Source organism: Drosophila gunungcola (assembly GCF_025200985.1).
Source record: "Drosophila gunungcola strain Sukarami chromosome 2R unlocalized genomic scaffold, Dgunungcola_SK_2 000004F, whole genome shotgun sequence".
NCBI classification, from domain to species: Eukaryota; Metazoa; Arthropoda; class Insecta; order Diptera; family Drosophilidae; genus Drosophila; species Drosophila gunungcola.
The window spans coordinates 5,138,203-5,163,728 of NW_026453167.1; the positions used below are offsets into that span (position 1 = coordinate 5,138,203).

The 25,526-nt window shown below is 47.0% G+C and overlaps 4 protein-coding genes across 6 annotated transcripts; 2 read left to right on the forward strand and 2 right to left on the reverse strand.

Annotated features, from left to right (window-relative positions):
• Positions 1-171: 171 nt before the first annotated feature.
• LOC128253843 (beta-1,4-glucuronyltransferase 1) lies at positions 172-2,033 on the reverse strand. Its single transcript, XM_052982527.1, has 4 exons — positions 1,746-2,033; positions 693-1,687; positions 475-628; positions 172-417 (listed from the first exon to the last, which is right to left on the reverse strand). Exons 2-4 carry the CDS (start codon positions 1,448-1,450, stop codon positions 193-195), a joined length of 1,137 nt encoding a protein of 378 aa, XP_052838487.1. The 5' UTR covers positions 1,451-1,687; positions 1,746-2,033; the 3' UTR covers positions 172-192.
• A 234-nt stretch (positions 2,034-2,267) lies between these two features.
• Positions 2,268-9,569, forward strand: LOC128254222 (helicase ARIP4). Its single transcript, XM_052983117.1, has 8 exons — positions 2,268-2,554; positions 3,389-5,701; positions 5,759-6,363; positions 6,422-6,620; positions 6,687-7,380; positions 7,450-7,558; positions 7,626-7,859; positions 7,915-9,569. Coding segments are annotated over exons 1-8 (4,935 nt in total). The 5' UTR covers positions 2,268-2,552; the 3' UTR covers positions 8,694-9,569.
• Positions 9,570-9,601: 32 nt separating this feature from the next.
• On the reverse strand, positions 9,602-18,677 carry LOC128254220 (histone acetyltransferase KAT6A). 3 transcript variants are annotated; one of them, XM_052983115.1, is made up of 5 exons: positions 18,540-18,677; positions 16,573-17,443; positions 16,423-16,512; positions 11,531-16,361; positions 9,602-10,896 (listed from the first exon to the last, which is right to left on the reverse strand). In XM_052983115.1, exons 2-5 carry the CDS (start codon positions 17,433-17,435, stop codon positions 9,700-9,702), a joined length of 6,981 nt encoding a protein of 2,326 aa, XP_052839075.1. In that variant the 5' UTR covers positions 17,436-17,443; positions 18,540-18,677; the 3' UTR covers positions 9,602-9,699. The 3 variants fall into 3 exon arrangements, with proteins under 3 accessions (XP_052839075.1, XP_052839073.1, XP_052839074.1); XM_052983113.1 differs by lacking the exon at positions 18,540-18,677 and adding an exon at positions 17,971-18,160; XM_052983114.1 differs by lacking the exon at positions 18,540-18,677 and adding an exon at positions 17,682-17,932.
• Positions 18,617-25,485, forward strand: LOC128254221 (serine/threonine-protein kinase Genghis Khan). The gene is made up of 11 exons (XM_052983116.1): positions 18,617-18,769; positions 19,919-20,137; positions 20,198-20,469; positions 20,532-23,456; positions 23,517-23,793; positions 23,853-24,281; positions 24,345-24,551; positions 24,618-24,803; positions 24,868-24,961; positions 25,023-25,219; positions 25,293-25,485. The coding sequence occupies exons 1-11, from the start codon at positions 18,742-18,744 to the stop codon at positions 25,391-25,393; spliced, it is 4,935 nt and encodes a 1,644-aa protein (XP_052839076.1). The 5' UTR covers positions 18,617-18,741; the 3' UTR covers positions 25,394-25,485.
• Positions 25,486-25,526: the final 41 nt, after the last annotated feature.

Here is a 25,526-nt window from a genome sequence, read left to right on the forward strand (position 1 = left end):
CACTGAATTTATTAGTTTAGTTTAATTTTTTAACGTTAAATTTAAATAACTGGATATGAACTGTCTTCTTTCAGCTCATGTACTGCTTTCCAATTCCAATTACAGATTAATAGCCAGATTTGGCCTACGAGCTTTCTACTACGAAACTTTCTAAAACACAAACCATTTAAATACTATTCATCTATTGACATTTTATTTAACTAGAATTTGATTATTTTTGGATTTCAATAGCAAGCGTGGATCGTTTTTGTATCGCACAAATATTTCGCTTTTGAAAACATCGAACTTCCTGCGATTTGCATTATTCTGCTGCTCTCGCCAAGCTGGTCTCGCCTGCTTCCTTTGCAATCCCCAATGTCCGGTAAAAACGGGGGACAGAACATAGAACTGAAAGCCAGCTAAATGCATCTCATAAACCTGCAAAAAGTAAATCGTAAACGATTGCATATATATGTGGATACAAGTACTACTTACTTGAGAGTTTCTGGTGAAGCCGTAGCCCAGAAATCTTTCGTCATGTGCTGGTGCATTGTCTATGGCTATGTAGAATGGTTCATATAGGAATTCAAAGTTCGTTACGATATGGCTCACTGTGACCTCCGTCTCATTTGTGTTTGTGGATAGCCACCTAAAAGGCAATTATTTAATATTAACTGAGATGCATTTTAAAAGCTAATTGGGTATACACATACTTGGAGAAGTTGGTGGCATATTGGTTGTAGATAAAGACTTTCTCGTGGAATGGTCGTGCTAAGCCTTTCCTAATCAATCGCAGCAGGGCGTTCTTGGAGCGGGGAAACGTGGCTCTAACGTCTATCTCGAAAGTGGGGATCACGTAGGCACAGCTCTTGGTGCAATTGGCTGTTCTGAAGAACTGATTCAGCTGCGGCACACTGTTCGTGCTGGGCACAATGTCGATGTCCGTGAGAAAGACGTACTTTGTCTGGCAGCCCTTGCGCGCCAGATTCCGCATGTGGTTCTGGGGATAGGTGTTCCTCTGGCGCCACTGCAGGGTCTTCAGCGAACGGAACTTGAGCAGGGACTTCAGCGTTCTGTCCGGATACTGGCAGTCGAATTTACCCTTCATGTTCAGCGGCAGAGCAGCCACTCGCGGCAATTTGTCGTAGTCCCTTGGGGTGAGCAAATGAAAGGTGGCATTCTCCCGGATGTTGGCAAAGCACAGACGCATATAGGTCACGAAATACTGCAGCACAACGAACTCCTCGTGGCCAGCCGCAAAAACCGCCACGGACATCTTGCCCTGCCAATTGGCAGCCACCTGGGGCAGCGAGTTGAGGCGCTCCACCGAAGTCTGGGTGGCGAGGCAAACCAAACTGGAGTCCCCGGAGTCCATGTACTGCTCGCCGAGCAACGCAAAGTCCTTGATCCTGTACAGCTGCTGATTGTCCCAGCGACCGTAGCTCAAGTCAATGTTCTCGAAGGCCAGCATCGCCGAATTATTCGGAGCCACGAAGCCGTCCAAGCTGTTCAGCGGCTGCAGCAGGGCATAGGCGATGTCCGAATGCTAGGGACATTCCACGGTCGCCGGACTTCGAGGAGTCAGCTCCGGAGGTGGGCATTTTTGGGGTTCATCTCCTGCCGGAGGATACACCTTCAAAAGCCAGAAAATGTTGAGCGACAGGAAGGCCAGCACAATTTTCAGCGTACTCCAGTTTGATATGTGGCACTGAAAGAGAGGACAACTGTCTCAGCAGGACATACGTGAATTTCAATCTTTGAGTTACCATTATTCAAGCAACACAAATATCACAAATCAGTTAATTATCAGGAAAACACAACCATAAAAACTTATTATACGTTAAAATCCAAAGGTCCTTGCAGTATGACCGTATCTTTCTTTGTTGAAAATAATATACCGTTTTCAGTGGAGACATGCTGGAAATAGAAAGTGGCACACTAGTTAATTCGTTTCCGCCAATGACTTTTAATTATTTTTCTTTTGTTCATTCTTGTGCTTAATAAAAATAGAATAACATTTGGTTTTCGAATTTTCTTAGATTTTTAAATATATATGTAAATTTGTATATTCACATTGTCAATGATTTAAATACACATTTTGACTATATTTTTGATACGTACTTTAAACTTCTAGTAAACAAATTTTAAAGTCAAACATGGCTAAACATTTAAATTTAAAATGTTTTGTCCCAATTCCACTCATTCCGATAAATATCCCAGACAAGTCGTGCAATGAGTGCCCATCGGGTAATATCGCTCAATGCATCGATGTTTTTATACATCACTAGTTCATATTTGTATAGTAATGTATTCATTATATACAAATATACATGTTGAAAACAGCGAGAAAATAAATCGAGAATAACATATTAAGTTAATATAAAAACAAGCTAAAGAACTTGGTATTCGAAATACAAGTGACAGACGCGATCAACCGAGAATCTCAAAACCGAACACCAAGAACCTTCCAATAGTGCATATGAAAAAAAATCCATATGTATAAAATAACAATAATTAAGAAGCTGTGTTGTTAATTTTTTCATCATAAAAACTAATTCGCCGGCTGAATGTAAATGTACGTAAGATTGTTTGTGCATCAAATTAAGTAAATTAAAATCCTACCTATAATTAAAGAAAAAATCTTGCCAGTTAATTGTGCATAAATAAGTGTATTAATCTTTGAGATAATTTCTGTGTCGACCCCATTTGTTTTGATTCATCCTGTCCCTTAAGAACAAAAAGGGAGCGAGGGATAAACCCCAAGAATTTCCATTTTTATGGCCATAAATCCGGCCCGGTTACGAATTCAGTATGTACTTGCGTATATGAGTATGTAATGAGCATACATGTGTGGCTTGTAAAAGGCGAATATCGCACAAACATTCCTCCTGACTCTACTGATGTAAGTCCACGATAGTTTAGTTACTATATGCATACAATATAATGGATCGGTAAGCAGCTGCAGGTTCATACGATTTTGTATATGCCCCCAAAGCATACGAAAATTACACCTGTATGTATGTAAGTATGTAGGGGTGCTTCTGATAAGTGTCAACAGCCCAGAATTTATCCGTGCCAAGTAAATACCGATTCCGATCCCTTGGAACCCATATCATATGTACATTCCTCCCTATATATGGGTATTATGGCTATTGAGTTATAACAATTTCCAGTTTATTACAACGCCCCTTTCCCCAGAGATTTGTTAATTGGTTTTGTGACCTTTGCTAGCGATGGGATAAGTCGGGTTTCTATTGCTCAACTTCACATCATTATGATTATAGTTAATTTCCTGCAGTGAACATAGGAGTTTTAACTACAGAATCTACTCCATCTGCAACTTCTAAGGATTAATAACATTCTCTTCCGATTTCCAAAAACCATTCTAATCCATCTCTTTTTCCCACAGGGATACATCCGAAGCCACCAACATGGAAGAGTCAAATCCCAATTACGATGTTAACCAAAGACTTCAAAAGCCGGAGGGTTGGCCCAACGTCAGTGAGTTTCATACCTCGATGATGTTTCCGGAGGACCCCAGGCGGTACCTCCACCATCCTCCCACAGAGCCACAGCCACAGCCACCGGTGCCCACACCTATACCCATACCCTTACCCGTACCCATACCCATACCCATACCAATACCCATCGATGGAGCCGTAGAAATACCCGCTAAAATGCCCGAATACTGCCCCGACATAAGTCAGCCCGGGGAGCCCGACCGGGTCATGAATCCCCTGGCCGAGGTGGCCAAGAACACAGTACCTTATGGCCACAAACGAAAGAACTCGTCGGCCGAGGACCAGGCCGCCAACAAGAAGCTCAGTCTGGCCGTGGCCGCCGCCGCCGAGGAGAAGAAGGCCAGCCACCTGCGCAAGAACATCCGCGACGTGATGAACGAGAACAATTTGGACACCACCACGCTGGCTGCGCAGCGGGAGGAGTCGGAGCGTTTGGCTCGCGTTGCTGGTCAACAGAAGTCAATGCGGGAGATCCAGAAGCAGGTGGTGCACAAACAGTTCTTCCGCATCCTGCAGCTCGACGAGAGCGAGGGCATCGAGAGCTGTGCGGTGGCCAATCCCGCCGAGCATCACCCGCCCGTTGACTATCCGGAGGAGGAGATAGCCTCGGACACGTTCGACGAGTCGAACAGCAGCAGCCTGAGCGGCGGCAGCATCGAGGATGTGCTGCACAAGGAGGCCAGCGTGCAGCAGCCCAGCGAGGTGGTCACCATCGACGACAGCTCCGACGACGACTGCATACTGCTGTCCGAGGAGGAGGAGGAGGACGACGACGAGGACATGAACGAGTCGGACGACGCCACCAACAGCGGCATGCATGTGAAGGACGCGTACAATGTGCCCGACGAGAACGGGCAGGTGGTGGTCAACATCGCTCACCCCGAGGGCGAGGAGACCCTCTACCTGGCCCCCCAGATAGCCAAGGTGATAAAGCCGCACCAGATCGGCGGCGTGCGCTTCCTGTACGACAACATAATCGAATCGACACGGAGGTATAACAAATCGAGCGGCTTCGGCTGCATTCTGGCCCACTCCATGGGCCTGGGCAAGACGTTGCAGGTGGTTTCCTTCTGTGATATATTCCTGAGACACACCTCGGCGAAGACCGTGCTGTGTGTGATGCCCATCAACACGCTGCAGAACTGGCTGAGCGAGTTCAACATGTGGGTGCCGCGCTACTCGGCCGATGGCAATGTGCGGGCCCGCAATTTCGACATCTACGTGCTGAACGACCAGCAGAAGACGCTGACGGCCCGGGCGAAGGTGATCCTCAACTGGGTGAACGACGGCGGCGTGCTCCTGATCGGCTACGAGCTGTTCCGCCTGCTGGCCCTCAAGCTGGTGAAGACGCGCAAGCGAAAGGGCAGTGTCATCCGGCCGGACGGCATGGACTCCAGCAGCGATTTGATGAACCTCGTGTTCGAGGCCTTGGTGAAGCCAGGGCCGGATCTGGTGATCTGCGACGAGGGTCACCGGATCAAGAACTCGCACGCCGGCATTTCCCTGGCCCTGAAGCAGATTCGGACGCGGCGACGCATCGTCCTCACCGGCTATCCGCTGCAGAACAACCTGCTCGAGTACTGGTGCATGGTGGATTTCGTGCGGCCCAACTACCTGGGCACCCGCACCGAGTTCTGCAACATGTTCGAGCGGCCCATCCAGAACGGGCAGTGCGTGGACTCCACGCCCGACGACATCAAGCTGATGCGCTACAGGGCGCACGTGCTGCACTCCCTGCTGCTGGGCTTCGTCCAGCGGCGGTCGCACACGGTGTTGCAGCTAACGCTGCCGCACAAGTACGAGTACGTCATCCTGGCCAAAATGACTGCCTTCCAGCGCAAGCTCTACGACACCTTCATGACCGACGTGGTGCGCACAAAGGCGTTTCCCAACCCGCTGAAGGCCTTTGCCGTCTGCTGCAAAATCTGGAACCATCCGGATGTTCTGTATAACTTTCTGAAAAAATGTGAGACTGATTTAGACTTAGAAATCGACGAGGAGGTATCCAAGGGAGCACCCACCCCGATTGTGGAGCCCAGTCCAGATCCCTCCTTGAGTGTGGCTTCGCCTCTGTTCGAGAGGAAAATCAATGGAGCCAGCGAACCGGTCAATAGTATTGAAACCCTACCCAAAGCCGATAATCAAAACTTATTTAATATACCCACATCATCGGATTTGAATGCTAAATATTTGAATAAGAGGTATGGTGTATTTTATTTTTTTTACCTTCTTAAATGTATAATTATTTTGTTTTTTAGCCCTAGTTTCTACGATGAAAAACCGGAGCCACTTAATTATGGCACCTTCGGCAGTGAGGGTAAAAACAATTATTGGATGGACTCCAGTATTCTTCCCAAGCCGGCGGGATGCGTTGAGGTCATCAAGCAAACGGACACGAACATGTCAAATAACTTTGAGAGCATAACCGGGTCTTCGGAGATCGTGGATCTGGACACAAACGAAATAAAGACCGTCGAAACGACAATACAAACGCCGTGTTCCAACAATCAACTAGATAATGAGTGCAATTCCAGCAAGCCAAGTGAATGGAATGCCTCGGGCATTAAAAACGTTAGTAGCGTTCCCGTCGAGCCGTTCAAAAAGTTGCTAAAAAGTAAGCGAAACGATGAGTTTTCATGTTCGTGGGCCGTCGACCTCATGAAGAACTATGTGTCGGGCCTAATATCGAATTCGCCGAAAATGGAGATTTTCTTCTGCATCTTGAAGGAGAGTCTTCAGTTGGGCGATCGTATTTTGTTGTTTAGCCAAAGTCTATTAACCTTAAACCTACTCGAAGTCTATCTAAAATCTAGTTATGTTCCTGGTAGCAATATGTTCTGGACTAAAAATAGCTCTTATTTTCGTAAGTATGCCCATATAGATACTATATAGTTATACTAACTCAAACATTTTTATTACAGGTTTGGATGGTTCTACTTCCTCGCAAGAAAGGGAAAGACTAGTCAATGAATTTAATGCAAATAGTAATGTTAAGCTTTTTTTAATATCTACACGAGCTGGCTCATTGGGAATTAACCTGACTGGAGCGAATCGCGTTATAATATTCGACGCTAGTTGGAATCCCTGTCACGATACACAAGCTGTATATAGGATTTATAGGTAAGAGTTGATGAACTTGACTAAGTCACCGCTATAGTAACTTAAATTGATCTTCAAAAAATTCAGATATGGTCAGATTAAGCCGTGTTTTGTGTATAGAATTGTAATGGACAGATGTCTGGAGAAGAAGATATACGATAGGCAAATCAAAAAGCAAGGCATGTCCGATCGAATCGTCGACGAATGCAATCCCGAGGCACATCTTTCGATGAAGGATATAACCAATCTGTGTCACGACTACGACTCCGATGAAGACACCGTCGAGGAGATAAATAAACCAATAAACGATTTGAGCAAGCCAAGCTCACCGTCGGAGGAGGGCAGTAAGCCAGCAATTGAGCAGATTAAGAGAGAGGACGAGACAAATAACTCGCTAGATGGGCAAAATAAATCAAACGAAGATCAAAACAAGACGGCAGACCATCAAACGGAGTCCAAAACACTAAACGGCGCCTCACACTCACCGATCAAAAAGGAAAAGGATGATGTCCCGGAAAACATTGTTCATGCCGACTCAATTATCAACACCATTCTCGCGTTGCACAGGCACTGTGTGACAAAGGAACCCTTCTTGCACGAAAGTTTGTTGGTTGATCAAAAGGACAGAAAACTGTCGCAGGCGGAAAAAAGACAGGCTCATCGAAGCTACGAACTGGAAAAGAAGGCAGCCGTTAATCAGAGATGTACTTATGCGCCAGCGAAAATGCACTACAAGATTGTGAACAACGATGGAACTGTTATTACCAAGCCAATGAATCAGGTAAGTTCCTTGTAATTTTCTCACCAATGTCTGGAATTTATCTTACTTTAACTTTACCTTTGTCCATAGCAAACAAAGACCAATACATTGGCTTCCTCTGGTCGATCCACTCGTTGGATTCCAGCTGACGTGTGGCAAAGACAGGGAATGACTGCCCAAGAAATGACCCTGCCACTTGGTAAATGTTTTATCCTTTTATTCAAATTAAGCAATAGCCTAACTAGCCTAACTAATATGCATTTTAGACGTTGTTATTCCCACGAATTCGGCCGACAAAGCCAATATAATTCTAAAGGCTGGCCAACGAGTTATGGTTCTGAAGTCGACGAAAGGAATTTACATGCAGTTGGACAGCGGGAAGATCATAGCTATAAGGACAACGGCCAAAACTGAACCCGAAAAGACAAACAAGGATGATGTGATAGACATAACTTCCGATTGCGACACCGACACAGCAAAACCCCAAACTCCAGAAGAAGGTAGGCACCTAACTTATGCTTAATTGGTGATTTAAAATAACAAATCTGCTTTTAGATGTGAAAGATCTGACAGCTGATGACGAACCGCATGTGGTTAAGAGTAAGGAAAGCACTCCAGCAACCAGTAGCCGGACGGAAATGTCAACGAAAGAGCGAAAGTCCGCGGAGAACATGCAACATTTTAAGCCGCAAACGCAACCAAATAATACTTTAGCCACCACAACAAATCAGCACCCGATGCCTTGTGACTTGAACTACCCACAGCAGCCGCAAACCCTGCCGCAGCAGCAACAGCAGCAGTCGCATCAACAGCCGCAGCAACAGCAACCACCGCAGCAGCAGCAGCAACAGCCGCAGCAGCCACCGCCACAGGCGTATAAACATCCGAATCACATGCCTGCGGCCGGCGAGGCTTACAACAATGCCAATAGTATTCAGCCAAATGCGCCACTAGCGCCGCATCCAGGAGCGCCCAACAGCGAGCCGGCGCCGTCGGCGGACAGCTCGTACTTCCAGGCCAAACCCTTCCAGCACACATATCCGCCACAGTACTACGATTACTATGACAATAAGCACAAGGCCGCGCCGGCGCCCGGATCCAGCTACCACATCAATAACTACACCTCGTACGGCAATCTGAACTTCGCACCGTATCATTCCAACCTGCATCCACCAGCGGCCTACATCGGTGCTCCGTCGTCGTACGTCAACTCGAATGTTTTCCCTCGCCAGCATTGGAGTTCGGTTGTAAATTCACCAGCGTCAAGCGAGTCTATTCGACAGCCATCGTACATTGGCAGTACTTACCCCATCAACGAATGGTCGTCGCAATAGCAAGTGTAAATAGACCATGGTCCAATATCTCCGTGTCCAGTTGAGGGCGAAGCCACTTTAACGAGCTCAAATATACTCAGACTATATCTTTTAACTGATAATTTTATTATGTTTCGATTTCGATTTCTGTTCGACTTTTAACCATGCTTTATTGTATAGATTATTGTGATTGCTTTTTTGTTTATACATTTTTTTTATAATGTACTCAAAGAATGCCCATATATTATATATGTTGAATATTTATTCAGGCGTTGGCAAAAAGAAGTAAACTGTCAAAACAAATCATTATCATTATACTAGACAATTAATGAGATCATTCAAGTGATCAATAAACCACACACAATGCTTCCTATACTCATTAAATTTCAATTTTACCCATGATAATGTTCTTGTGGCTTGCGAATCAAATTATATAATGCAAACAGTAATTGTATACTTTGTCGTTAGCGTGTTTACCTTGACTGGACGAAAACAGAGCTCGGCCTTTATTCCTTACCATTACTTCCCTCTAATTTATTTATTATCTTATCATAGTAAATTCTTTTTAAACGCATAATTACGATAAGTTATTAGTTTTTATTCTGAAAAAAATACAAACAAAATCTAAACAAATATTCATAGCTCGTAACCTACTGTGTAAGCAATCGTTCTACCCAATTGTATTTAATTCAGAAGCCCATGAATAGTAAAACTCATACGGAACAACATTCGAAAACTGGTCTCTTTTGGTTTAGGGTAGCAATGCCCAGGAAAAGGAAACTAAAAAAAACATTGACATTAGTCTAGATAATAGCACATTCGAAATAATAATAAACAAGCTTTGATTAAACAATGTTAGGATCTAAGCAATAAAGAGAAAGTATTAAACAACAACTATTTTAATTGCTCTTCAGGAAAAGGCCATCAGATTGAATTGTTAATTTGACGTAATGTATATTTATTTACAGCACACATTCATATATACAAATCATACTCAATACAATAACATATAAAATGTGCGCATCTATTATCTGCGAATAGAACCGTTGAGAGGTAAGTAGGGGGAATACGTGGGGTACATCGGGTTGGATGGTGTGCCCCGCTGCAGCACGCAGGCATCCTGGTACTGAGATTGCATATTCATCATCTGCATCGGAATCTGCGAGTTGGGGTATTCGCTCCCCGAGCTGTAGCTTCCAGTGGGCGGTGACTGTTGCGGCGACATCCGGTAGCTGTTGATGGCCCCATAGGGAGCCATCAGGTTGGGGCTGATGTGAACGTTGGCGGTCCGGTTGTTGCCGCTGCCCATGGGCGTCGAGGTGTGCTGCACCGGGGCGGATGGCGTGTTGCGGGTCTGGCGGCTGGTGTTCTGCGCCGACGCAATCGGCGCAATGTTCATGTTGCTCGGGTAGTACTTGTACTGCAGCGGCGTTACCTGCGTCTGCAGCATGTTGGGCGGCGTCGAGATGTTCCTGTTCTGCATCAGCAGGTGCGGCGGCGGCGTCATCGAGTTCGGCGGAATGGGATGGTGCGGCGAGGGGGCCAGATTCACCTGCGCCCCCGGCGACGTGTTGCACGGCTGGCTCTCCAGGCAGTTGGTGAGCTGCTGCAGCTTGGACAGGCTGCACAGGTTGCCCGCCAGCGAGGCGCTGGCTCCGCCGGAGCCATTGGCCGCCGAAATCGTGTCCTGACCCGCCTGCCGCTGGTCATTACCGTTGCCTGCCGTCGGCGGACCGCCCAGCGAACTGGAGACCGGCACCCGCGGCGCATTCTCCCCAGCGGGCATATTGTTCTGCAAGTAGAAGTTGTTGACGGCACACGCCGACGACGGCTGCTCCAGGCGCTGGTGGCTATTGGCCAGCGAGTGCACGGAACTGTTCAGCGACATGCGCTGCTGAATGACCGCCGGCATGCCCACAATGTCGTAGTTCGAGGGATTGGCCGAGAAGTTCTGGCTGATCTGCGGAATGGGCACGTAGTCGGTGGGCTGCATGTTCTGCTGGTGGCCGTGCTGCAGGAACTGCAGGTTGTGCAGCGAGTCGTGGTGCGACTTGGCAATGTTCGCCGTGGCTCCGCCCTGGGGGATCTGGTGATGAGTATTCGTTGTGGTTGTGGCCGGCGCCGCGTTCTTAGCGTCACGCTGCTGGCTCGTATTTCCGCTGCGAATCTGTTTGGGCGTGGTGGCTCTGTGGGAGGGAGTCGGTGAGCTAACTGCAATGTCCGACTGTAAAATGGAAATATACGACAATTAATACGTAGGAATCGAACAAAAACAAGAAGGAACGCTATAATTAAGCTAACCAAATACAAAATATACATATAAGGCTCAACAAAACTAAGCGGTGGTGGCGCCATCTACCGGGAATTTACATTTATGCTAATAGCTTCTAAATCAATAGACTTTCTTACGTACTTATTCACCGAATAAACTTATGAAATGAAAACTTATGAGAATTAATACGTAAGACTCGAACAAAAACAAGAAGGTATAGTTAAGTGGTCCGCACTACTGAGCTAACCAATCACAAAATAAATAAGCCCAAAAAAAGCGGGTTTCATGTGGCTCCATCTAACGGGAATTCACATTTATGCTAATTACTTTTAAAATAATAGTTTAATTTGAAAGACTTTTGTTTAAGTCCATAGTTATTCACCGAATAAACTTATGAACTGAAAACATACGAGAATTAATACGTAAGACTCGAACAAAAACAAGAAGGAACGCTGTAGTTATGCTAACCCATTTTAAACCCAAAAAGTAATCGCGTTTCAGGTGGCGCCGTCTACCGGGGATTCAAGGGTCGGCAATACCTTTTATATGCTTTACAAAGAATTAAATAATATATAGAAAATATTACCTGGGCATTTAGTTTCCTGCTCTGATGCTGGTGCTGCGAATTGCTGAGGAGATTTATGTTTGGCGCACCCTCCGGCGCCAGATTCATGTTCAGATTGTTCTGCTGCTGCATGTGGGAGTTCTGGATGGACATGTGCATGGGCGTGGTGACCGGCTGGTTCTGCATGGAGCAGTCGGAGAACTGCCGGTGCGGCTGGTGCATGTGCACATTGGAGGTGGCGGCGATCTCCTGCGAACCGTGGGCGATGGCCGTGCCAATGTTGGCCGGCGACTCCATGTTAATCTGCGCACTGATTCCGCAATCGTAGTGCTGCATGGCCGCGTTCGCCGAGGACTCCGTGTTATAGACCAGATTGGGATTCACGTCCGATTGGCCGCCGCCGCCGCCCACCTGAAGGTTGGCATGCTGGGCGGCGGCGTGGATGTTGGGGTGGCCACCACCAATCTTGTTGAGCTTTCCCTCGCGCGAAATGACCGAAGTGGAATTGACGCCATGCTCGACCTTCTGTTTGGCGGGCCCGGCTCCCGACTGCGGATTCACTGGATTGGGCATGAGGACCGTCGACTCAGCCGGGTTGGGATTGGGATTGGGGTTCTGCCGTGACACCGGATTCTGCACATTGGCCAGGGACTTCATCTGCTGAGCCTGCTTCTGTTGGGTGGCGCACTTTTGATTGTAAATGGCCGCCTGGTTGTTGGCCACGTACTCGTTGCAATGCTGGACATGCCCGTCCTCGCGGGCACTGCTGACCACATTGGACACACTGGAGACCACCTTGGGCTGCTGCTGCTCCTCCTTCTTGCCACTGGTCTTGCGCTCCACCTTGTGCTTCTCCTTGGTCTGGTGCATCTGGTGGTGGGCGGCGTGCTGCATCGCCAGGTTGGCGGACTGGTAGAGGTTCTGCGTGAAGTTGTGCGTGTAGGCCATGGTGGTGGCCAGATCCTTGTGGAACTGCTTCTGTCCCTTCTGCGAGGCGGGGTCCAAATGCGAGAGGTTGTAGCCGTAGTATTCCCACTGCCAGTACTGCGAGGTGTGGTAGTTGGGCATCTGGTTGATCGGGAACTGCGAGGGAATGGAGTTCTGCAGCTGGGCGTGCTCGTTGCCCTTCAGTTGGATCTTGTCCCGAATGGGAATGGGCGCCGAGGGCGCCCTGGCATTCGACTTCTCCTCCTCCTTGACCTGCACCAGTTGTTGGTCCGACTTGATGACTTCCCTCTCGGGCACAACCTTCACCCTGTTCGGATCGTACTTCTTTTCGCCGCTGTTAACTACTTCCGGCTTTACAACAGGCACTTCCGGCACTGCTTTCTTGATGGCCTTTTCCTTAATTTCCACATTTTCCTTGACCATTGGCTGCTCCACTTTTTCGGGCGAGATCTTTTCCTTTACCGGCTGCTGTTGTGGTTGCTCCAGAAGGCTAGGAACATGAACATCCGTACGGTGTGATGGCGCATTGGGCACAACGACTTCGACTTTTTTAACCCTTTCCATTTCGGATGGCTTCGTCGCGGTTTCAATGGCCGGAGCCGGCACAGCTTCATTGGCTTTTGCCTTATGCACAACTGGAGCGGGAAGTTCGGGCAGAGACTTCTGCATTGGCGCCGCTGGCGGAAGTGCCGAGGAGGAGGAGTCGGGTGAGAACTTCAAGTGGTTCACATCCAGCTCCAGTTTCTTTTCCTCCGTGCAATTCTTAACATTCTCCACACTTGCAGGAGCATTAACCTGTTCCAAAACGGGCTGAGCAGGCACCACGATGGGTTCCACTTTTTCGGGACTCTTCGGCTTGGGCTTTTGCTCAGGAACTTCAAGCGGTTTGACCTCCTTGATGTCTATCTCCTTTGGGGTTTCCTTGACCTCGGGTGTGTTTGTCACCGGCTTATCCGGCGTACTATATTTCACCTCTTCAGGTTTGTACGACGTCGTGACGTCGGCGAACAACGTCTTCTTGGTTTTCTTGGCCACCGCATCGAGCACTTGATCACTTATGATGTTGGCTTCACTCTCGTTCCTTGCCAACTCCTTGCTCTTCTCTGGGCTCTCGGTTTTTGCCACCTTAACCAGCTCTTTAGTCGCTTCCTTTGCTGGACTAATCGCTGGCACTTCGACAGGTTCTGATGTGGTATTCCCATTGAACTGTGACTCCTCGGAGCGTTTGCCATTGGACTGTTTACCCCTCAGCTTGGGTACAATGTTGACCGGTTTGTCCACATGCTCTTTTTCCACCACAATCTTGCTGATCTCCTTTGTAGCTGTTTCATCCACATGAGGGCCACTTTCTACTCCTGAAATCTCCGATTGACTTTGAATCGGTGGATTCGGGTCGGCTGTGATGGCATTGCTCTCCAGCGGCCGGTCGAAATGCTTCCGTTTGTTTGTGTGGGGGATCAGGTCGTTGCGTTTGGCCAAACGCTGGGCCCTTTTGGTCAACTGCTCGGACAGTTCCTTAGAAGACTTGCAATCGGATGAGTCGGAGTGCTCGCCAAACGACTGCTCCTCAAGGGGCGGCTGTGCTGCAGTCAGCTTGCATTTCTTGGCCTCATTGGGAGCCGATTTTAGGAACTCTTCCGGGCAGGCACGTTTCCGCTGATTTTCCCTCTCGTCCAACAACTTTTCAGAGCTTGGCCCACGAGATTTAATGCTGGGAAACTCGGCACTCTCCTGACTCAACTTCGGTGTAGTGGGCACACTTTGCTTTACAACTGCCTTGTTATCTTCGTTAGATTCTTTCAAACCCGACTGTTTCTCAATTTGGTTGTTCAGGTATTCACGATTGGAAATCGGCTTGATTATGTTGGGCAATTTCGAGACCGACAGTAGCGGACTCCATCGCAAGCAGTCTGCCTCTATGATTATTCGAGTTTTACTGTTCGCCATTTTATTATGGTGAGCCACAACTTTCTTCCAGTCGATTTTCACATTTATCTGATACCTTATGTCGCCGTCGTTTTTCCTCAACTTGATGAAGTTCAATAGTTCAAAGGCCAGGGCAATGTCTGAAATGGCCAAACCAGTTTTAATGGCTATATCCTTGAAGGTGATCTTTGTGTGGTTGCGATACTTGTACAAGTACTCCAGCACAACGGATTTCCAGTACGAAAAGTACGACAGGCGTCCCAGATCCGAGAGCGGCTTCTCCGGCGTGCCCAACTGCCCCTCCTCGCGGCTCAACAGGTAGCTGAAGTCGATCAGGAACCTACCGTACCCTTGCCTCTGGTACTGCGGCATCGTCAGGATGCAGGACACGTTGTACTTTTGAGTGCAGTGCTTTTCCTTTGAGAAGTAGCCAACCAGATGACATCCGCTTTGATCGTTTTTAGTCAGAATATAGAAGAGAAACGGTTCCACGTCGTAGTAGAGTGTTTTGTGGTCGAGAAAAAACTTGGCCAACAGGCATAAGTTTTGGCAATATATCTTGTTTACGTTGCCATCCACTTCAAACACCGATATGTTGCCCTGTCTGAATATTTCCGTACCCGGCGGTTGCTTCCAAATACACTTGTTCTGATGCCTGTCCAGGACAGAACGACTCTTTGTGTACTTCAGGCAGAATTCGCATAAAAACAGCTTCATTAGCCTGGCGTACTCCTGCGGAAAGGGGCTGGAGTACCAGGTCTCAATGTCCCACTTTCCTATTTGGATCGATTTGGGACTCTGGGTGTTCTGTCCCGGCTTTAGGCTTATATCGTTTACTTTTTCAACATGATTATTGGACATTTGAACGACAGCCTTGTGGAGAACCTCTTGATAGAGTTCCACATCCGTGGCGGTCACTCCGGGCGGCAGGGGCTGGTTCTCGAAGGGATTGGCACGCTTTGTGCTTTCCCCAGCCACATCTTCATCGTTATGCGTTTCTGGTTTGCCATCAGCCTCGCTGTGGCACTCCCTGCTCCTTTCAATCTCCTCCAGAAGTTGAACCTTCATAACAGTCTCCTCTGTTAGATACGGAATGTCATCGTCGCACTTCTCGTACGACTTGCCTGCTTCCAGCGGCATACTTTTCAAGGGCACAATCTTTTTCTTCTGCCCATTTGCGGTCTGTCGCCTTATGGTCATGCCGCCAATGGCTGTTGTGGTGCTTTTGTCCGGAGTAGAAGAAGCTACTGGCGTGCTTTTTGGCGCCCTGTTTGCGGCAGGTGACGTGGCAAACGTGCTTGCTGCTGGCTTTGTGTATCCCATGTTCTTGCCATTTGCGTTATTTTTTGATTTTACAAATATGTCAATGGGGTTTTTCGCCACGGCGGCGAACCCCCAGTTCTCACTGGCCACTTCATTGGTTTGCGGCGAGCCTAGACCTTCGGCCACATTAAGTTTGGCGCAGCTCTGCTTCTCATTCTCGAAGATCTTCCCCTTCAGCGTGCTGCGATCGGTGTCATAGTCCTCCTCGTCGTTCTCATCATCGCATTCGGAACTGTCGCTGGAACTCTCGCTGGAGTCCGAGTCAGAGCTCGATGAAGTGCACGAATCCGAGGATGTGCTCTCGTCCTGATCGTTGTCATCGCCATTCCTGTTCCTGTCGTCGTCCTCGTCGTCGTCGTCTTCACTTTCGCTGGACGAACTTGTCGACGACAGATCCGAAAAGGTTCGCTTGCGCGTTTCCTGGCTAGCCAAGTAGCCTCCCTGTAATATTTGCGACCTCTTCTGCTTGCCCGGGAACTCGAACTGGTCCTCACTGTGGTTTAGTTTCCTCGAGCTCAAGCTGGCGGGCATTTTCCTCCTCTGGCCGTTGCCGTCGTTGTAAACGCAAAGCTTTGAGGTCGATGGACTATCGATGTTGCCTTCCTTTTTGATGATTTGCCGCTTACTGGAGGCAAATTTATCGGAGGGCGTCATTCTAGAATACAAATTAACGATTAATGGCACACTCATTTGAGTTTAAAAGTATTTCAAAGTACCTCTCATTGGCAGCCTCCATTTTGATCCTTGTATTGTCTTTTTTAATCAATTTCGGATTATCTATGCTTTGTTTGGAGCATGTTTTACACCTGATAAGAGAATTGATTAGTATACAAATTAATAGTTTTGGCAATTTGAAGTAACCCTACCTGTAAGGATGCTTGGGCTTCTTGTCTGGAATCGTATCGAGACAGGTTAAGTGAAAGTGGTCCTTGCACACGAAGCACTGCAGCAGGCAAGGCCCGCGGTTGCGCATTTTGCAGACGGAGCAATCGGCGCAGTTCTGGCAATCCCAAATTGTGCCCTTGGTGACGAGCATGTAGAGCAGAACGTAGGATTGGGACTTGCACCTGCCGGCAATATTGGCGCAGGTAGTGTGCAGAGAAATCCCGCACTGTTTGCATGAGCTCAATGGCTCTGGGATGCCGTTGAGGTTCTTCTGTGAGTTCCCCGAGCAGTGGGTGCAGCTCTCCTCGCCCTTTATGATCACATCCGAGGCAGGGGCGCATTTCCGCGGGGTTGTCAGCGATTTACCCTTTTTGTAGAGCTTGCCCTCCTGGATCAGAAAGCCGGCGTCCACGGCCTTCTTAATGGATGCCTTAATCACGGCCTTAAAGTCCACATTGGGCGACAGGTCGATGCAGTTGAACTTCTGAATGTAGTTTTCTATGCTCTTGATGGTGGATCCCTCGCATTCGCCCAGATCATGGACTGCCTTGGCCACCAACTTGTAGAGATTGGTATTCTTGTCCACCTTGATGCGACGCTTGGCCATCGGCGCCTTGTAGGAGTGCAATCCCTTGTTGTACACCTTGATCACTGCGCCCGATTCGACGGCCTTCTCCAGTTTCTCGGCCACAATGTCCTCGTGGAACTTGTGGTGCGTGCCGATCGCCTGGCAGATCCTCTGCACGGAGGGCCTCTGTTTCTGGGACCTGATCTTCGATATGGCCTCGAGGATCCATTGCTTCCAGGTGTCCATGCTTATATCGTGAGCCGATTCCCTCATCATGGCTTACTCTAAAAAGGAATTTACAAAAAAATGGTTTAAAAAGGTGGTTTCTTTAAAGATGTTAACTATAACACTATCCAATAAGTAGCTAATACTGTTAAAAGAGTTGTCTCAACATACATACATAAATTAAAAAATATTTCATGAAAAATGCACTTAACAGATGCATCCCGAAAGCAAGTATCTTTCGCTCTACTAAATAGTATCTTACATCTCAGCCTGCTTGTATTTATTGTGAAAACATACGTTTTTCTTAATGCGCTTGAATAGTAATGCAAATTCAGTTGTGGGCTATGCGGAATTGCAGCTCAATTGCTCACTATGCACTGCAGAAATTGATTTAACTCCGGCACTTGAAGTGTTTTCATTTAGAACTTATAAAAGCAGTATATTGCAAGCATGCATGTATGTTTTCTACAATTTGAGTAATCCGAGTAGTTTCCGCACAACAATCCCACTTTTTATGTACGTATCCACTTTACAAAAACTATTCTACAGCATACACACATATTTAGATACATATGTATGTACATACATTTAATATTTCAATTGTGGTGAAAGTAAGCGCGAATATAGACCGAACTGCTGACTTATATCAACTCCACGTTAAAAATTACACGCAGAACGCATCTGAAGACATTTAATATCTTGGAAACAATAACAAATATTAATTTTGCAATGAAGTTTGATCGCTACTGAGTATTAGAAGGCTTTATTAGGGGCCTATCTACACGGTGCCACAACGAAAACGCGGCTAGGATGCCAGGCATTTAAATTAGGAATGACGGAATGAAACACATACGCTAATGAGTTATATATAATCAATTAATCAATTATTTAAAATCAATTATATATAAATTTAAAAATTTATTAATAATCGAATTAAACAGATTAAATTAATAAAAAAAAGAAATTATATCAGACCGATAAAGTACGACTATGAAATACATAACAATTTCTTATGACACCATACGGAAGATAATTCTATATTTTTACGCTCATCATATTAAATAGGTTCTTTTTAAGCTATGCTATGAATTTCAAAATCACTGTTAAACTATACGTAGTTTTTTAATGTTAATAGGAAAATTATTTAAGTTTTACCATGATCAGCTGGCAAACATAAGAACGCGTTGTAAGACCGCACATACTAATCGCTAAAGTATTTTTGGGATTTTTTTTAAACCCGAAAAGGTCATACTATTTCCCCCCCCCAAACGGAACACTACAATTCGACAGTTCGGCTTTTTTGCACTATTTTGGATAAATATGATTATGATTTAGTCCGGACAAAATAAAAACTAAAATGGAATACGAATCTTCCGAAATAAGTGGTAATATTTGTGAATCGGTGACAATTAAATCGAGGAGTATATGATTGTGTTTATTTGTTTGTTGACCATTTGTTTTTTTCGCATTTTTGTATAATATATGTACATACATATGCATATAAACAATTATTTATTTATATCTGTGCGGAAGAACAAACATACATGCAGACATGTACATAAGCTTAAATGTGTCTGTATGGACTTATACTTAATATATACTCCTGCACGGGGGGTCGGCCCAATACATATGTAATACCCCGCATACATATTTGAAAAATCGAAATGGCCCGAATATGAATTGTAAATAATGGTAGCCAATACGAAAACCAGGGAAAACAATTTGTAAATTAATTATTAATAACAGTGCCAGCTAAAAGCCATTGCAATTGGTGCTTTGTTTCGGCCCTTTTCTATTTTAGGCCATTGTGCTCCAGTCATTTGTTTAGAAAAGTACATACAGTATGTAAGACTGGGTCTACGTTTACCCACGTTTCGGTTTCCGTCTCCATGATAACCCACCCGTTTGAGCTGATTTTTTGCCACCCGAGCCACATTTTTGAGTTGGAAGGAGCCAGGTGATGGTGATTACGACGTCAGTGGGTGCGGCATTATTGTGGGGCTTGCAAATATTTGCAATGCATGTGTTGGTCCGTTTTTAGGGTAAAACAATAACTACGTTCTTGGCCCAAGGATAGGATATGCTACTTTGTATTGTTATCATTAAGTTAATTAGGTTTTATTTACTTTAAGTTGATTTAAATACGTATTTTTACATTTTCTGAGCTCATTTCAAAGCTTTCAGTGTCGGCATTCTATATATTTATATACGAAACTTATACTTGTACTATACTTAAAGTTGCCTTTAAGGTATTAACGATTTTATTAAGTAATTAACTTTAAGACACTATAAAATATGCATTGTCAAAACCCATTTCAAAAACCGACATTCTATACATTTAATTACGAAACATATTTTGTAATGTAATCTTTAATTTACTAAAGTATTTATTTTTGTCCGTATAAAATAGGCATTTTTGGTTTTTTCAAACATATTTAAAAACTTTCATTTCCGGCAATTTATATATACAGATAGAAAACATATTTGAAGTTATCTTTCAGTTACTCATCGAACACCAATTCCTATTCTTTCAGATATAACCACAGGAAGCTGCAAGAAAAGGCTCACATTTTTAAAATATATTCTAAGCGATACCACAAGCGAACAAAAATGGGCAGCCGAATTCGGCGAGGACACGGAAGGGCATCAGTTTTCGTTGGATTATCTGTTGGACACCTTCATCGTGCTCTATGACGAATGCAGTAACTCTTCCCTGCGCAGAGAAAAGGGGGTCTCCGATTTCCTCAAACTATGTAACTATGATGGCTATATAATACTTTATATATCCCTTTAAAACTTTACTTATCCTTTAGCCAAGCCCTTCGTGCACATTGTACGAAAACTTCGGCTGAGCCGCGATGATTTTGATATACTCAAAATAATCGGGCGTGGTGCCTTTGGAGAAGTCTGCGTGGTTCAGATGATATCCACCGAGAAAGTGTATGCCATGAAGATCCTGAACAAATGGGAGATGCTGAAGCGGGCCGAGACAGCCTGTTTTCGCGAAGAGCGGGATGTTCTGGTGTTCGGGGACCGGCAGTGGATCACCAATCTGCACTACGCCTTTCAGGACAATATCAACTTGGTAGGGCACATCTTTTGAGCATCTTTTCCGCTCATCAAAGCTCACGAGTCTGCTCATTTCAGTATCTTGTCATGGACTATTACTGCGGCGGAGACCTGCTGACGCTGCTGAGTAAATTTGAGGACAAGCTACCCGAGGACATGGCCAAGTTCTACATCACCGAGATGATTTTGGCCATCAACAGTATTCACCAGATTAGGTACGTTCACCGGGACATCAAGCCCGATAATGTGCTGCTCGACAAGCGCGGCCATGTGCGGCTGGCCGACTTTGGATCGTGTCTGCGTCTGGACAAGGATGGCACCGTCCAGTCGAACGTGGCTGTGGGCACACCCGATTACATCTCGCCGGAAATACTGCGGGCCATGGAGGACGGCAAGGGTCGCTACGGAACGGAGTGCGACTGGTGGTCCCTCGGAGTGTGCATGTACGAAATGCTGTATGGCGAAACGCCCTTCTACGCAGAGAGTTTGGTGGAAACGTACGGCAAGATCATGAATCATCAGAACTGCTTCAATTTGCCGACACAGGAGACGATCAACTACAAGGTGTCGGAGACGTCGCAAGACTTGCTCTGCAAGCTGATATGTATTCCGGAGAATCGGCTGGGCCAGAACGGCATCCAAGACTTCATGGATCACGCCTGGTTTGTGGGCATCGACTGGAAGAACATTAGGCAGGGGCCAGCGCCGTATGTGCCGGAAGTGTCGAGCCCCACGGACACTTCCAACTTCGATGTGGACGACAACGACGTCCGGTTAACGGACTCCATTCCCCCGTCGGCCAATCCCGCCTTCTCCGGATTCCACCTGCCATTCATAGGCTTCACTTTCTCGCTGAGCAGCAGCTCCACCTTGGATTCAAAGAAGAACCAGAGCTCTGGTTTCGGCGACGACACCTTGGACACCATAAGCAGCCCACAGCAGGCCATCCTGCCCAGTAACAACTCGGAGGCGTCGGTGGACTCCGTGCAGGAGAAACTGGTCAAGGCGCTGAACGAGCAGCTGGCGGCCTTTAAGCAGGAAAAGATCGAATTGACGAAGCAGCACAATGAGATTTTCGAACGGCTCAAAGCCCAAGACGCCGAGCTGCAGGACGCCATTTCTCAGCGCAACATCGCCATGATGGAGTACTCGGAGGTCACCGAGAAGCTCTCGGAGCTGCGCAACCAGAAGCAGAAGCTGTCCCGCCAAGTGAGGGACAAGGAGGAGGAGCTCGATGGCGCCATGCAGAAGAACGACAGTCTGCGGAACGAGCTGCGCAAGTCGGACAAAACGCGGCGCGAGCTGGAGCTGCACATCGAGGACGCCGTCATCGAGGCCTCCAAGGAGAAGAAGCTGCGTGAGCATGCCGAGGATTGCTGCCGGCAGCTGCAGCTGGAGCTGCGCAAGGGCTCCTCCAGTGTGGAGACCACACTGCCGCTCAGCATTTCCTCGGAGATGTCGTCGTACGAGATCGAAAGACTGGAGCTGCAGTTCTCCGAAAAGCTAAGTCATCAGCAGACGCGTCACAACATGGAGTTGGAGGCGCTACGCGAGCAGTTCGCCGAGTTGGAGAACTCCAACCTGGAGCTCACGAAGGAGTTGCAGCAGACGCAGGACAGGCTGAAGTACAACCAAATGGAATCGATTACCGATTCGGCCGACACGCTCCTGGAGCTGAAGAAGCAGCATGACTTGGAGAAGAATTCGTGGTTCGAGGAGAAGCAGAGGCTGAGCTCAGAGGTGAGTCTCAAGGCGAAGAGCCTCAAGGAACTGCAGGCCGAGGACGACGAGATCTTCAAGGAGCTGCGAATGAAGCGGGAGGCCATCACCTTGTGGGAGCGCCAAATGGCGGAGATCATTCAGTGGGTGTCCGACGAGAAGGATGCTCGAGGCTATCTGCAGGCCCTGGCCACCAAAATGACCGAGGAGCTGGAGTATCTGAAGCATGTGGGCACCTTCAACAACAACGGCGTGGACAATAAGAACTGGCGCAATCGCCGCTCCCAGAAGCTGGACAAGATGGAGCTGCTCAACCTGCAGAGTGCGCTGCAAAGGGAGATCCAGGCCAAGGCCATGATCTCGGATGAGCTGAGCCAAACCAGATCGGATCTGATATCCACGCAGAAGGAGGTGCGGGACTACAAGAAGCGCTACGACTCCATACTGCACGACTTCCAGAAGAAGGAAACCGAGCTGCGGGACTTGCAGAAGGGCGGCCTGGAGTACTCCGAGTCATTCCTCAACAAATCCACTCATCATGGACTGAGCAGCGCCTTCTTCCGCGACATGTCCAAGAACTCGGAGACCATAGACTCGGGCGAAAGCTTTGGCAACGAGTCCGGCGACAATTTCATCGGCACTCCCAACTTCTTCCAGTCCGGCAATTCGGGCATGCTCTTCAACTACGAGCCCAAGTATGCGGGCAAAGGCAGCAAGGAGAACTCGGCCCTGAAGGAGATCTCGGTCAGCGATCTGTCCCGCGGCGAGGAGAGCGATCTGCTGGTGAAGGAATCTCAGAAGAAAGTGGCCAGCAGCAACACGGCGATTCACCAGTTCCTGGTGCGCACCTTCAGCAGCCCCACGAAGTGCAATCACTGCACCTCGCTGATGGTGGGACTCACGCGGCAGGGAGTCGTCTGCGAGATTTGTGGATTCGCCTGTCACACGATCTGCTGCCAGAAGGTGCCCACCACCTGTCCCGTGCCCATGGACCAAACGAAGCGGCCGCTGGGCATCGATCCCACCCGAGGCATTGGCACCGCCTACGAGGGCTACGTGAAGGTACCCAAATCGGGGGTGATCAAGCGCGGCTGGATCAGGCAGTTCGTCGTCGTTTGCGACTTCAAGCTCTTTCTCTACGACATCTCGCCGGATCGATGTGCATTGCCCAGCGTGAGTGTGTCCCAAGTGCTGGACATGCGGGATCCGGAGTTCTGTGTGGGCAGTGTGCGGGAAAGCGATGTCATTCATGCCGCCAAGAAAGATGTGCCATGTATTTTCAAGGTAATTAAAGGGTTATCCCGATATCTTTGGAGTCTAAGCACTAATCTCTCTGCCTTTCAGATTAAAACCGCCCTCATTGATGGCGGACTGTCGCTGAACACCCTCATGCTCGCCGACAACGAGTCGGAGAAGTCCAAGTGGGTCATTGCCCTGGGCGAACTGCATCGAATATTGAAACGAAACAGCTTACCAAATACTGCTATATTTAAAGTTAACGAAATTTTGGACAATACCCTATCTTTAATACGCAACGCCTTGTGTTCCGTCATCATATATCCAAATCAAATATTGTTGGGGACAGAAGACGGCTTGTTCTACATTAATCTCGATCAGTACGGTAAGTAATTCGATTTTTTGCGGGAATGAAAAACGCTAATTGCTTACCTCTGCTTCCAGAAATCGCTCGTATTGGCGAAAGCAAGAAGATTCTCCAGCTATGGTATATTGAAGAGGAGCAGATTCTCGTTATTCTGTGCGGAAAGCAACGCAACTTGCGTCTGCTACCCATCAGGGCATTAGAGGCTAGCGATGTCGAGTGGATCAAAGTGATTGAGTCGAAGAACTGCATATCTGCTTGTACTGGTATCATTCGCCGTTTCCCCAATATCGTCTACTCATTTATAATCGCGCTGAAGCGGCCCAATAACCACACACAAATCGTTGTCTACGAGATAAACAGAACGCGCACAAGGCACCAGAAGACTTGCGAATTCACCATCGGCTACATGGCCCAGCATCTGCAGATCCTGTCCGATATGCGATTGGTTGTGGCTCACCAAAGTGGATTCACCGCCTACTTTCTGCGCGGAGAAGCCACTGCAATGTGTGAGTAATGATAGATTTGCATGAAGTTTTCTTTTTTCACAACTTTGTGATCTTTTTCCATAGCTTTGGTACACCCGGAAAACCAGTTGTGTGCATTTCTGAACTATTCCGGAGTTGATGCGGTCCGGGTTATTGAAATTCTGTGCCCAAGTGGCGGCAACTTTGGCGAGTACTTACTGGTCTTCCAAACCCTGGCCATTTACGTGGACCTGCAGGGTCGAAAGTCTCGGGACAGGGAAATAATGTATCCAGCCTTTCCAACGTACATAAGTGAGTAGAGGAATAAATTTGTATTGACTCATTCTGTATTGTATTGTTTTGTGGATGCTTTAACAGCCTTTTGTGATGGCCATTTGCTGGTGTTCTCGGACACACATTTGGATATCTTCAACACTCAGACCGCTGAATGGGTGCAGTCGATTGGTCTGAAACAATCGCTGCCCCTAAATAATCTGGGAAATGTGGTGTTGGCCTCCGTCAATGACACCCCCTTGATTGTTTACCTGTCCAATATTCACACAAGTAAGTCGGTGATTGTTGTGTTTACTGGGGTTGCATTATACAAATGAAAATTCGTTCTTTTCAGAGGGCCTACTGCAATATCGTGAGGGAAATCGAAAAGGACTGCCGAGCATTAAGCGGAGATTTTCCATTAGAGAGATTAATAAAACCATCAAAAGGTTGGGAATAAGTTACCGAATCGGCGCAACCAATGCCTAACGTCATTCTATTCTTCTGCAGTGATCGTAGATCAAAGATGATATCAGCGCCGACAAATTTCAACCACATCTCTCACATGGGCCCGGGGGATGGCATTCAAAATCAACGACTCTTAGACTTACCCACAACGCTCGAAACAGCCGATCAGGCCTGCAGTCCCATCATACATTCGCTGAGTTCCATAACCCAAACAAGAAAATCTAATTTTCTAGAACAAGGCAAGCAGCTCTACATTTGTATGATTTTGAGTTAGAATAAAATAATTAAATTTGCAATTTTCTTTACTTTCAGTGGATGCAATCTCCGATGACTATGGCAATGATAATATAATCTCTAGGACCCCCAGTCCAATGGCATCGTCCTTTATGGATGGCTTAAGCAATAATGATTAATTTCAGTCAAATCTCTACATATGTAATTTACTCGATTTTTTAAGATAACTGTTTGTAATAAACATATTTAATTTGTCGAATATCAATCGAAAGCCTCTGAAGTTGCTTTTTTCTAAGCGGTATTAATTAATCA

Coding starts and splice junctions, on each gene's coding strand:
- LOC128254220 (XM_052983115.1), bottom strand. CDS start 17,435: ATGATGAGGGAATCGGCTCACGATATAAGCATGGACACCTGGAAGCAA. Junction 16,513..16,572: donor AAGCCCAAGCATCCTTACAG/GTAGGGTTACTT, acceptor TTCTCTTATCAG/GTGTAAAACATGCTCCAAAC. Junction 10,897..11,530: donor GCAGGAAACTAAATGCCCAG/GTAATATTTTCT, acceptor TCCATTTTACAG/TCGGACATTGCAGTTAGCTC.
- LOC128253843 (XM_052982527.1), bottom strand. CDS start 1,450: ATGCTGGCCTTCGAGAACATTGACTTGAGCTACGGTCGCTGGGACAAT. Junction 629..692: donor TATGCCACCAACTTCTCCAA/GTATGTGTATAC, acceptor ATTGCCTTTTAG/GTGGCTATCCACAAACACAA. Junction 418..474: donor GCTTCACCAGAAACTCTCAA/GTAAGTAGTACT, acceptor TACTTTTTGCAG/GTTTATGAGATGCATTTAGC.
- LOC128254222 (XM_052983117.1), top strand. Junction 5,702..5,758: donor GCTAAATATTTGAATAAGAG/GTATGGTGTATT, acceptor TTTGTTTTTTAG/CCCTAGTTTCTACGATGAAA. Junction 6,364..6,421: donor TAAAAATAGCTCTTATTTTC/GTAAGTATGCCC, acceptor TTTTTATTACAG/GTTTGGATGGTTCTACTTCC.
- LOC128254221 (XM_052983116.1), top strand. CDS start 18,742: ATGGAATACGAATCTTCCGAAATAAGTG. Junction 18,770..19,918: donor CGAATCTTCCGAAATAAGTG/GTAATATTTGTG, acceptor CTATTCTTTCAG/ATATAACCACAGGAAGCTGC. Junction 23,794..23,852: donor CATTAATCTCGATCAGTACG/GTAAGTAATTCG, acceptor CTCTGCTTCCAG/AAATCGCTCGTATTGGCGAA.